Source organism: Accipiter gentilis, chromosome 10 (genome assembly GCF_929443795.1).
Source record: "Accipiter gentilis chromosome 10, bAccGen1.1, whole genome shotgun sequence".
NCBI classification, from domain to species: Eukaryota; Metazoa; Chordata; class Aves; order Accipitriformes; family Accipitridae; genus Astur; species Astur gentilis.
This window is the reverse complement of record NC_064889.1, coordinates 32,854,343-32,866,657: the sequence shown is the minus strand read 5'-3', so window position 1 is coordinate 32,866,657 and position 12,315 is coordinate 32,854,343. Positions and strand designations below refer to the sequence as shown.

The 12,315-nt window shown below is 41.2% G+C and overlaps 1 protein-coding gene across 1 annotated transcript in view; it reads left to right on the top strand.

Moving 5' to 3' along the window:
* SAP30BP (SAP30 binding protein) overlaps window positions 1-10,639 on the top strand; it is a 31,579-nt gene extending 20,940 nt beyond the window's left edge. Inside the window, exons 4-10 of the mRNA XM_049811748.1 lie at window positions 3,229-3,317; window positions 5,884-5,975; window positions 6,433-6,493; window positions 6,993-7,044; window positions 7,433-7,491; window positions 8,728-8,812; window positions 9,490-10,639. Of these exons, the coding sequence (XP_049667705.1) occupies window positions 3,229-3,317; window positions 5,884-5,975; window positions 6,433-6,493; window positions 6,993-7,044; window positions 7,433-7,491; window positions 8,728-8,812; window positions 9,490-9,671 (620 nt within the window). The 3' untranslated portion in view covers window positions 9,672-10,639. The remainder of the gene's footprint in view (window positions 1-3,228; window positions 3,318-5,883; window positions 5,976-6,432; window positions 6,494-6,992; window positions 7,045-7,432; window positions 7,492-8,727; window positions 8,813-9,489) is intronic.
* Window positions 10,640-12,315: the final 1,676 nt, after the last annotated feature.

The window sequence follows — 12,315 nt, the reverse complement described above, 5'->3', positions numbered from 1 at the left end:
TGATGAAATTTTTAACTTTTAGGTCAGCTTGTGGAAGGAGAATGCATGGACTATGCACCAGTGGCAGTGTCCTTCAGCAGCAGGATGCTTTGAGTTGCAGACTTTGCAGTGCATTGGCTTCTACTTTCTTGAACCTCGATCTAAGTCATGGGATCTGCTTTATGGCCTTAGTTCTTTATCTAGACTGTGAATCTGATTAGAGGAAGATATTTACTTACTGTGAGCCAGAATCTGGGTGTGCCCGTAGTTATTAATCGTGCCAACAGCAAACTTCCTGAGGTCCCCACATGGAGATCCTCTAGGCTGTGAGCCAGCAAATCACAGGCCCAATTAGAGACTGCAGCCAGTGTCAGTACCTATGACTCATGTAAAAGTAAAACTTTGATCTTGTCAGAAATAACAGGATGCACAAAGCAGTTGGATGTATCCTGTGAGGACACACCTTGTTGTTAGCTGTCCATCTGCATTTACCGCTGTATAGGCAGCAGAAAGCTGTGCTTGGGACTTCGAAAACACAAAATCTTTTATACAGGAGCCTGTGACCATATATGCAAATTCCACGATTACCTTGAATGATAATCCCAGCTGCCCCTTTCTCTAGGAAAAGACCTGGTGGGAAGAAGCTGTGGAATCAGCCATTCTGCTCTCTGTTTGGGGAGGAAGTTTGAGGACTGCTTGAGGGCATGAATAATTTGCACTTCCTTACTGTAAAATAGGCCTGAAGGGGTTAAACTCATCCTTTTCTTCCTACTGATGTGGCATTTCAGTCTGGCTGTGATGTGATGAAATACCTGAGTAATGATGAATGTTTGTCTGTGCTCAGTTTGTGAGGTGGAATAGGTTGCACGTAGCCTCATTGCTGACTCAGTCTTCAGCTGCATACAGCTATGGTGGGATTGCAGTAGGCAGTGATGTCTTAGTTCCAGTTCCTTGTAAGGCACTAAGAGATGCCTTCCCCCATCAGTATAATGTTGATAAATGATTGTTTTCACATGGCTCAAACAAAAGAGAAATGAGCACCAAAACCTTGAAAAGTCATGGGTCAAACTATACTGTCTCATTGGGAGCTCTCGTTCCTCCTCCAGTGTTATTTCTGTTTCAAAGGAGCTTTGAACTGATTGCTGAACATACTCTTATGACTGTGACTTCTTTGATGCTAGACAGAGTTCTTGCCCATAGTTCCTGAGTTTATATGAGCCCACAATTCTCCTTCCCATAAATGTTTTGTTTCTCTGTGTCTCTTCTGGTCGTCTGCAAAGATAAGGAGCCTATGGGATGTCTAACTTGGAGCTAGGCTTGAGGGGGGGAGGGTTGTTGGGTTGTGGGGGTTTTTAGGTCCTTTCTTTGCCTTATGAAGTCTTGATTTGGTGGCTTTTTTCTTTTTTAATGTTTCTGCTGATGCTGTGAATCTCTTAAGCTGTTAATCAGCTTTCACCTTTTCCGGAAAGCCTAGTGTGCCGTCTACTGTGAACACTTCTGTCTGTTTGCTACTGTCTTCTGGGTTCCTGAAACACTAATTAAGCTAGAGGCTTCCCCATCCCACCAGCAGCTGTAACCTATAACAAGTGTCTGCCTTGTTGTCAGGGTGCTCCAGTTTGCCTGCCTTTCTGTAGGGGCTCTGGCAAGCTTTCCTTCTTCCATAGAGGCACCCTCTTAGTAAATGCCAAAGGATGCTTTTTGTTCGTTACTAGCAACTGCTGAAGAATTTAACCCTCAGCAACATCTTGATCAAATAGAATGAGTGGTCGCCTGCCAGCTTTGCATCTCTAAAGGATATTATCCTTAGTGCTTTACATTTTTACAAAAGAAGTAGAAACTGTAGTAGCACTGAACGTGTGTAGTGTTGATTATCTGTAACCTCAGCTATGTGGTGCTCTGTGCTGGAAGTCAGGAAAGCATGCTGTGTTAAAACACCAGTGTCTGTCCTTTGGGCCCTTCTGGCTTTGGTCAAAGGAGCTGAACTTGAGTGTGCTGGAACTGCAGTTCAGGCAGCTTTTACTGAGGAATGTATAATTGAGGAGCTGCAAATGTGAATGGCTTGGTTGATATGACTCTGTGCTGGTGTCAGGTCTCTCTTATCCACTATAGACTATGACTCTGGGATGTGTTCCCTGAACAAATTATGGTTGAAAACAATCCTAGCTGCTTAAATGTGGCACAAATCTTTGCTCCAAGACTTGGCTAGAAAACTGCCTGGGTTTCCCATAATAGTGGGAAAATAGCAAGCAGTAGGGGGAAACATGGCAGTTTCTTTTGCTGATAACTCTGTAAACTAATCTTTACAGGGCAATCAGGTACTCTAATAGTATATCCCAACGCAAACAGCTGTAGAAATCTGCCAATCTGTACTGGTCTGTTCTCAGTCCTGCAGAACGAGTTGTTCTTTCTAGCAATAGTCTGACTCTGTAGGCAAAGATCAAAGTGCCTGTTAAGGAAATGTTAACTTAAGGATGAAATGTAATTTCTTGTGGTTAACTCCTGATGGCCTTGGGGAGGGTTGTTCCCTTCTTGAACTGTTCTGGTTCATGTAGGTAGGCCTTGAAATAAATAGGACCCAAAGTGATTACCTCCCCAAGAATGGCAATGGACCAGGCTGCTTTAGATTGATCCTGTGATACTCCACATACACAGTCTGATTCTCTCTCTTTTAGAGTATCCTGGCACAAGTTTTGTCAGAGACTCCAGGTTATCTGAGCTGTTCAGAGCAGGACTTTAAAGTGTGCATGGAAGACCTGGAGCAGTGGAGGGCTCAGTATGTGGTACACAGTGCAGGGGTTTATAGATACATTCACGAACCAATGTTTGTTCCTCTGATGATCCTTTGCCTTTGAGGATCTTATCAACAATTGCAGCTGGAGGAGAAAGTAGCTTAGCTTTTCACATTTCCATTCTCTGGTGAAGAGACCCCTGAAAATAAAGCTTTAAGCATGGGTGTGACACAAAGCCACAGTGTAAGGTAGATATCAACAAAGCAAGCATCACATCCTTCTTCTAATGATCTAAACTTTAGGTTAGTTGCTTTTTTTTTTCTTTTTTTTTTTCCTTTTTTTTTTTTTCTCAGCACTTTGAAAACACAAGTACCAGTTGACAGTGTTCCCCTGTTACTTTTACCTGTCGGTTCTCAATAATAGAGTAGCCCTAGCAAGGACATAAAACAAGTTTAATGACTTGCATGGCTTAAATTCCATTCAGTATTGCCATAACTCATGACCAGTTTGCTCTCTACAGCTTCTTTTTCAGAGAGAGTGCGGAACATGTCTCCAGATGAGATCAAAATCCCTCCTGAGCCTCCTGGCAGATGTTCTAACCACTTGCAGGTTGGTATAAATCCACTCTTTTGTTGTTGTTGGGTTTTTTGTTGTTTTTTTTTTTTCTTAAAGGCTTGCAATTCAGTAGGGAGGGGGAATATCTGGGAAGTCTGCTCAGTATTTTTGTGCAAGTTAAAAATCCAGCATTAAAGCTGGGTTTTTACCACACTGAATTTATGAATGCACTGTGTTAATGCTTTAGACTTTACAGCAACTCTAGTTTAGGAATCTCAAAGTAGTAGTTTAAAGCTGTTTTCCAGTCTCTGTGGGTCACTTATGCTTTAAAATGGCCCTTGATCCCACCAGTGACATAGAAGCAATGTTTACTGTGAAGACTGCTATCCTCTTACCTCAGCAAATTCAGCTCCGTAGGAAGGAACAAATCATTGTTTTTCTATATGGGCCTGAGAGTACCCTAACTGGAATAGTTGAGGCAGCATTGACTGGATTCCTTTTCCACCTACATATCTGTAGATGATAAACATTTAGAGGGAAAGCTAGTAACTTAGAGGCAGCAAAAGAAAACAAATGCATGTTTTCTCTGGTGCACACCCAAATAATTGGAGTAACCAACTTTGCAATAACCTTCTGCTCTGTTCTCCTCCTCCTGATGGAGGGCAAATGAAAGAGCAGGGGCTGCTGTTTCCTACCACCCATATAAGTTTTAACTGCAGTTATCTTCCAAGTAGAAACACAAGTGAAGAGTCACTTCTGGAATGCTCCATAAAGTAAGCTAATGTGCAGTGGTGGTTCAGAATGACTCACCATCCAGATCATGCTTTCTTCTTCTCCACACAGTGTACCTGGGCACACCCATTCCTCCTCTTGTGCTGTAGGAGGATTTTACTGTTCTGACATCAATGAATTAGAGTGCGTTAGATCTGAGGAATGCACAGAGCTTGAGAGAGCAGACAGAATAAAGCAGATTTTCTTCCCCTTTGACAGCAGTTTACTATGTTAAATCAAAGGAGAACTTGTCCTCTGTTAGCAGGTCAAACCACATCTTAGAGCACTGTGAGCAAGAAGATGGGATTGTTCTTTAGAGATGCAAAATGTTCTGGACTTTTCACTGTTGATTTGCTCTTTCCTTTTGTCAGATTCTTCCTCTAATAAACTGTATCTTGAACTCTGCCAGAGGGAGTATTTCTTACTATAAAGTTGACTGAGTAATTCCCCATCTGTGGACTTCATGAAACCATATTGCTACCTCCATGGGGAGAGGACAAAAGGGAACACCTATTCAATCATTTCTACTCCCCAAATTCACCTTCTTGCAGTTGTTCTTCAAACCTCACAATGTGTGTGCCGGATGCGGAGATTGTGTAATTTCTTCTTGCTAGTTTTGTGAGGACTTGATGAAAATTTATCTTATAAAGCTTTTTAAAGGTTGATGAAACAGGAGTTTCATATCAGCTCTTAACAATCCTCTTTTATTCAGGCGTAGGCAAACCCTTAGACAATAGTCAGTTCTGTATTCAAGTTGACTGTCCATATGGAGGAGACATCAAGTGACTTATCCAGAAGCAACAAAGGAAAATTGACTCAACTCTCTCATCCTGAAAGACTGAAGGCCTAGCCTCTGGTCTTACTTTATATGCCTCTTGTACATGAGAAATTTGTGTCAAAAAAGAAAAGATGAAGGAAAATGCTGAGAATATTCTCCTAGTAGTACCACTAAAGTTTGTTCCGTCTGAAAGTTTCTGCTTTTGCTATCCCTTCAGCATCACCAGAGTAAAAATACTTTAAGGTCTTTCACTATCTTGCTGAGGAAGAAAAAAATCATGTCTATTTTGAAATCTTTCAGTCTTCTTGGAGAGTAGACTGCTTGACATCTCCAACCTGAGTCAGTTAAGTTGCCTTTTGCAGGGGCTTGTGGCTTCAGTAACATACCCATAGACTTCATAACTATGTGAGTGACCTGCAAGGAGAAGCTGATTCCATTGAACTGGCCACTTGTGCCCAAGCAAGGATTTACAAGTGCGTTGTTCCTAAGAGCATTTGGCTGCCAGTAGATACCACCAGCAATACTTGATGATCACATTGGGTTTAGTTGTCCAGCAGAGCTCGGCTCTGCTCGTCTGTTACCCAGACATAGCCATGAGCCTTGCTTTCTGTGCAGTGTAGCCCAGCAGCTGTTTTTCAGGTGCACGCCTGAGTCTGAAGGTGGGTGTGATGGCCACAGTAAGTTGTGGGAGAACCTTTGTGGAGTTCACCTGTCCCTCTCAGAACTGGCTTCTACTTCTCTACAGTCATAGCTATAAAGGGAGACAACGGACTGGGAAGACAGAGTGTGCACTACTGCCTCAAATACAAATCTTTAATCGCTGAAGCCTTCGGAATGTGCAAAGATCAATTCCCTTACCCATCCAGACAGTCCATGAAGATACTTTCAGACCTTAAGGGAGGGAGTGTCTGTACTAATCAGTCTGCCTGGCCTTAAGGGAGAGGCAGAATCCTTGTTCCATGCAAGGAGGTCAGTGGTTCAGTTGGCTTGTTTCCACATGTAGAATTTTGATAGTTTGCTGGTGCGCTCCTCTTTTTTGTACCAGCTCACTCTGTAATCTTTCTGCCTTAGGATAAAATTCAAAAGCTGTATGAGAGGAAAATAAAAGAGGGCATGGATATGAATTACATCATTCAGAGGAAAAAGGAGTTCCGCAACCCCAGGTGAGCCACCATTTTTTCCACCAAAGCACTACAGAGCAAATCCCAAGAATTTTTCTTTTTGTTGGAGTTGTAGCAGAAACAGCATTCTGAGCAAGAAGTACTACTGCTTACAAAAATGAGAGTCATAATTTGATTGTAACTGAAACAGTAAAACTCTTTTTGTGTTCCTTGAGGCAACAACTAGTGTTGGTGTGTCAGATTTTAAATGTACAGGCTTTGGATGAAGTATTTTAGAAGATGTGTCTGTTCTGGGAGCTGGGAGCTTAATTTGGGGGAAGTGGGAAATAATACGGTTAATGGCAGGCCACTTCCATCATAGCAAGCATAGCTTACCAGATTCTGATTTTACTTTTCCAGTATGAAGAGGTGACAACTGCTTTCTACTAACAAATCTGGAACGCTTCCATTTACTTCTAGCTCACTGGCTCTGTTCTGAACTCTTGTCTTTCCTTTGCAGCATCTATGAAAAGCTGATCCAGTTTTGTTCAATTGATGAACTCGGTACAAATTATCCAAAGGTGAGGTGCAATACTTTTGGCTGGCAAGGGAGTGGATAAAAGATAATACAGGGGTGTAAGGTCTTACCTCAGGCTTTCTTGAGCCTGCTTGTTTAGAGGTCCTTTAAGGGAACTTTAGTCTGATCCTTTTCATTGAAGTGAACATTTTTGTCTGGTACTGAGCCTCCGTGCCTCCAACTTCACTATAATGATTCTGAACAAGAACTGCTGAAGTGTGTAGATATACGTGAAACTCCTTGGTGGGAATAGAAGCTGAGCAGCAGAAAAATGCATGACTTATCCCAGCATCCTTTTGACTTCAAAGCTGTTTCTTCATTCACAACAGAACGTGGTCCTATAAAAGAAGGTCTGATGTGATCTTTGTGTCGCTGGGATACAAGAAGAAATCAGTAATGAATATCATCAGTGAACAGAAATACATAAAACATTTTTGAACTGGGTTTTGTGTATATGTATATTTGTGGAAATGGCCTTAATCTGACTTTTTTTTTTTCTTTAGGACATGTTTGATCCTCATGGCTGGTCAGAGGATTCATATTATGAGGCACTAGGTAATTCCAGGAAGTCTTTCTTTTGTCCTAACTTAGCTCTTTGTGTTTTGTAGTTAATTAACTGCTCTAGAGTCTTCACTTCCTTTCTAAATGAGAAGTTATCACATGCTGCTCTTTAACTACTTCATTCTGGTTGGATGTGCCTGAATGTTATTGATGCTTCATCAGTCTGGAAAGCCTTTTCATTTAAATGGGTTCTTCAATGTTTTAATCTCTTAAGTCATTAATATAGTGCAGTAATGCTTTGATTAAAAAGCAGTAGTTAGTTTTATGACAGTTTAATTTTTCTATATACAATTTGAAGGAATTGTTTGATAGGAAGTGTGTGAGAGAGAACTATGGATTTTTACGCTTCCTGGTGCTTCTTGTAACTTCTGATCTTTCTTAGCTAAAGCCCAGAAGATTGAAATGGACAAATTGGAGAAGGCCAAGAAAGAACGCACAAAGGTAGCTATTCAAAACCAAAAGAGATGGAGATGCAGGGTTTTTGTTTGTTTCCCTGCTGAATTTCATTTCGTTGCTTTGCTGTTTCTAATGAACTGTGCTCTGTGCTAATACTGTTTATTTTTCCCTGGTTCTGTCCTTTCTTCTTGCATGTCTTTTTCTAAGCTGCACAGATCAGTTGTTTGCCCTTCCTTATAGGTCTATTTCTATAGGTTGTTTATTCCACTGGATTTCCTTCTGTTTTGTCAGGTTTAAACCAGGCATCTTAAAATGGTATTCAGTAAGCCAGATACAGGCAAAATAATGCATTAAGAACAGCTTTTTTTCTTAATCTATGACATTTTGCCTGGTGGCATAGCCTAGTTATAGCTTAATTTCCTCACCTTATTGCGTTGTGAAACAGTATCTGCTTTCTGTTCTCCTTGATACTGCCGCCTTGAATCTAATTTCCAGAAATGTTGGGCCTATTTTAACTTTAACTGGGCCTGTCACAAAATGTACATTCTTATGTACCCTCCAAAAAGAACACAGACAGGCTTTGGAAGATTTTATTCCTGTCCTTCAGTGGTGTTGCCTTTTTAAGCTAGTGGCTGGCGTTAGAAAACTGTCTAATGTTAGAGATTGTCATCTAACCTCGCAGAAGGCTCCTTCCATATTGAGTATGTGGAGGTATTTTTTTCTTGCAGTGCATGCTGTGTCTTGCTACTTGTTTTGTTTTTTGTACAGTAACCCAGGTATCTGATTACGTCCTTGCCCATATCTGCAGTTTTGAAAATATGAGACTGCATGCTATTGTAGCTCTTGTTGCTAGGTTTCCTCCTGTGATGCTGTCGCAGTAAGTTGTGCAGGTAGGGACTTGTCTTGCATGTTTCTTAAAAGGAAAAAGAACAGGAACTTCTAACTGTATAAATAATTTAATTTTTTTTTTAATGACCAGGATCTATCCTTTCTGAGCTGTATCAAATTCCTATGCTTATACCAGTCAGATACAATAAAAATGTGTTTGTTGACTTAAGAGCTGGGTTGCAGGAATCCTTAATGATCATGACTTCAGTACACTTTGGCCTGAGGTCTACATCTTTCTCCCTGCTTGACAGTCAGCTTGGAGGCCAATGTCTTACATGACATTAAAGCCGCTCTTAAAAACATAGAGAAGTGATGTGGGTTAAGAAAGATTATGTATATTAACATTTCATTTTTATTTTCTCCCCTTCCTCCTGTGTGTGTCTCCTTTCCCAGATTGAATTTGTGACTGGCACTAAAAAGGGTACAACAACAAGTGCTGCTTCTACAACAACCACAACAGCCAGTACCACTGTAGGAGGTAAAGAACAGTTGTGATTGTACTAAGCTGCAGTAATGCTGGGATTAGTGCTTCCTGGAAATCATGAATGCTCCTTATTGACTGCGTATATAATGTGTATATTGGTCTTCCTTCCAAGAGTTGACTAGCTTTTCTCTAGTCCCTGTGTCCCATAGCTGTCCTTCTGCAATGAAAGCTTAGGAGACAGGTTGGAGAGTGAAGAGGTTTATTGGCGGGTCAAGAAACCTGCTGATGTTTATGGTTGTAAAGTGTTCTTGGGACCAATACATCTCAAGAGATTTAGAAAGACTGAGAATCGTTCTCCTGCCTACAGCCTGCCTTTTAAACTGAGAGGAAGGGAGAAAAAAACACTGGAGGCTGATGAGTGTGCCCTGTGCCTGTACTAGAGCAACTGAGATACGTGTGCTCTGTTAAAATTAAACATGCTTTGGGGCAGGGAGTGAACCTGTCTCCCATTTGGCTGGAGTTCAGGTGTAGAGTTTTACTTTGGCTCTTGAGGTATAAAGTTATCTTCCCTCCTCAACATTTACTGCCAGTGTATGCTGAAATTAATGTGAGGGAAAGTTGTCTAGTCAAGCAGTGGTATATTAAGAGTTGACAAGATAGGGTCTTTCAAAGGGGATCAGTGACCCTTAACATGATGCTAATCCTCACTTGTTTTATCTAATCAAATTCAGACGCCCAGAAGAGGAAGAGCAAGTGGGACTCGGCCATCCCTGTAACAACGATAGCTCAGCCCACTATCCTCACCACTACTGCAACGCTGCCAGGTGTCGTCACAGTGACAACTAGCGCAAGTGGATCCAAAACTACAGTCATATCAGCTGTTGGCACCATTGTGAAAAAGGCAAAGCAGTGACTGGTGCGCTGTGCCTGGATTTTCGGACTTTATTGTCATTGAAGCCATTGTTCTCGGAAGGGAGGGGTAGTTTTCGCCTTTGGTAAAAGATGACAAGATTCTTTGAAACAGACCACAGTTCCCATTTGAAAGAATGGGGGCAGGAGCAGGCATGCCAGCTGTGTGCCCACAGGAATGGACCTCTGCCGAAAATGCCTCTGCCTTTTCTTGCTGTGGGAAGAACCAGTCTCTGTGTGTTGTGCTGGAGGAAGGTGGTATCTGGAGTCAGCTTGTAAAAGTTAGCTTATTAAATTACTGTGTTAGGGTCTTACCCTACTTGCAAGTCTGGTTTGAGGGGGCGGGGGGGAAAGGCAAGTAGTGAAGGAGTATCAGTATTACCCTTGTGTATTCCAGGTCATGCTCAAAGGCTGCTAGCAGGTTGTGATATGGGCCTCCCTTGCGTACGCTCCAAGGGGATTAAAGCAGAAACAATTGGTCAGTGTCCATCTTCAAATGTGTAGCAGAGACTTGGAGTGATCTACATCTATGAATTTGGACTCACTTTGTTATAGTACTGACATCTGTACCTGTGTGCATATTTGTGTAGATCTTTGTGACCACATGTTAAATAGTTGAACTATTGAGGAAACTGTGCTCAAATAGTCTTGCAGGGATGGAGATTTCTATGCAGAACCCACAAGCTCTAGAGGTTTGATTTGTGAACATATTTGCAAAGACCTGTGCAGAAAACTCTTCCATTGCCATGGAATGAGATTGGACAGCAGATAAGCAGAGGAGAGTGATCTTAATTGTGATATTGTCTTTGTACTAGGTAGTGATGTACTGTGAAATGCACACATGGCAGTTACTGTTTGCTCCACTGTTGTGAAAAAGTATTTTCAGTTAAAAATTTTATTGTATAAATCTTCTTACCTGTGTAGCAAAAGATTATTATAAAAAAGGAAAAGTCTTTAAAAAAACACCTGGTGTCATTGATGTGTCTGCATTTCTCATCTCGGTGAGGGAGAATCAGTATCCATTTGTTGTGCTTTGGTTTACAGCTATCATTAGGTGAGTATGTAATAATTCCATGAGAGTGGGGGTGGCATGAAAGCTTTTTCACTTTTTTATTTTTTTTAAATCTCATACTCTGGGGAAAAAAAAATGGAGCATTAAACTGATTTTGACTGGAGATACTTTTGTTGTAGAGGATGTTCTGAAATAGTTGGTAATTCAGCTGTTCTTAATGTTATTTTTTGTCAAACCTATTCCTGCATCTTAAATGTCTTCAAAAGGTACTTTCTAGTACTAGCACCTAGGTCTTTCATAAAACTTTCATCTATAGCAGCTGGTCTCCTAAAAAGGAGGTCAACAGCAATGAAGTGGTTTTGCTCATTGTTTTGAGGTAGGTGAGATAAATAGCTTGAATGCTTCCATTTGTGTAGAGAAACAGCTGCTAACATGGACTTTTTTCCTCTTTGTAGTGGTCCCTCCAGATTATTTAAATGGTCTTTAATTCGTAAATCATATTTTTCAGATTCAGTAATTGTTCTGTTTCCCATTGTTTTAAATTTCTACCCAAAGCCTGTTTTTTCTAGTGCATAAGCAGTGATAGGAAAGACTTGCCAGATCAACAAAAGTGTAAGTTTCTTAAATTCAGTGTTGCTTTTTCAGGTTTTTTTTATATACCTTATGTCACTCCTGATCCAGACTTTGCATTTATGGAGACTTAAGGAAGAAATAAGAGGTTGGTTTCCCGCTTTCAAATAATTTCAAAAGGTGCTGAGCACTTTGTCCTGGCAGTCATTTTAGCTTTACACAAAACCAAACTGTGTATCCAGGAATGCTCATGGGGGAGAAACCAGGGAACTGATGAGACTGTAACATGGGAAGTTGGGGATATGGTGGAATTGCTCTTTTTAAAGCAATAAAATATTGAAAGGCATGAAAATAGTAAGACATCTGTTAAATTACTTTGCATTGGGCTGTTGACTTGATTCCTGCAAGCTTGTAACAGATGCCTTAACTCCATCCTCATCCTATGGAAGATGGTAACAGCTCCCAGTCTTCTATTTTGGGATTGTAATGTACTCTGCAGAGGTTGAAGGTGTTTATTTCCTTGCCTTGAGGAACAGAGTTTTCAGGGGTTTCCTTTAAAGGCCAAGGATGTACTTGTGGTGGGAAATACATGCCATTATGCAGCTTTGCAGCTCCGTAAGGTGACTCTTCTGTCTAGACTGTCTTGTACAATTCCATTCTGTTTAAAAACTTGTATGGTATAAACATCTGTGTTAAAGTCCTGCTGGACAACATGTAGATGAAGGTGCAACAGTAAAACTGCAGCGAGGTGGGTGCCAGCTGCTGCAGTTTGTCTCAGACTATAGATTGATGACAAACTTTGGGCACCAGAAGGATCACTGCAATTGTCTACTGCTGAGAATAGGGGTGGGAGGTGTGTCTGGGTTTCTAGAACAACTAACATTAATGAGTATCCTTAATATGTGTGCTGTGAGCAAGTCTGAAGCTGAGATTCAATATCTCACTGAGGTGTGTGCCAGTACACAGAAATGCAGCTTAGTGCCAGAGGTACCAGCCAGTCTTGTCCACCCCCTTCCTCTGCCCTGTCTATAACTGTAACTGCTGGTAAGCACAAAGTGGGAGAGTC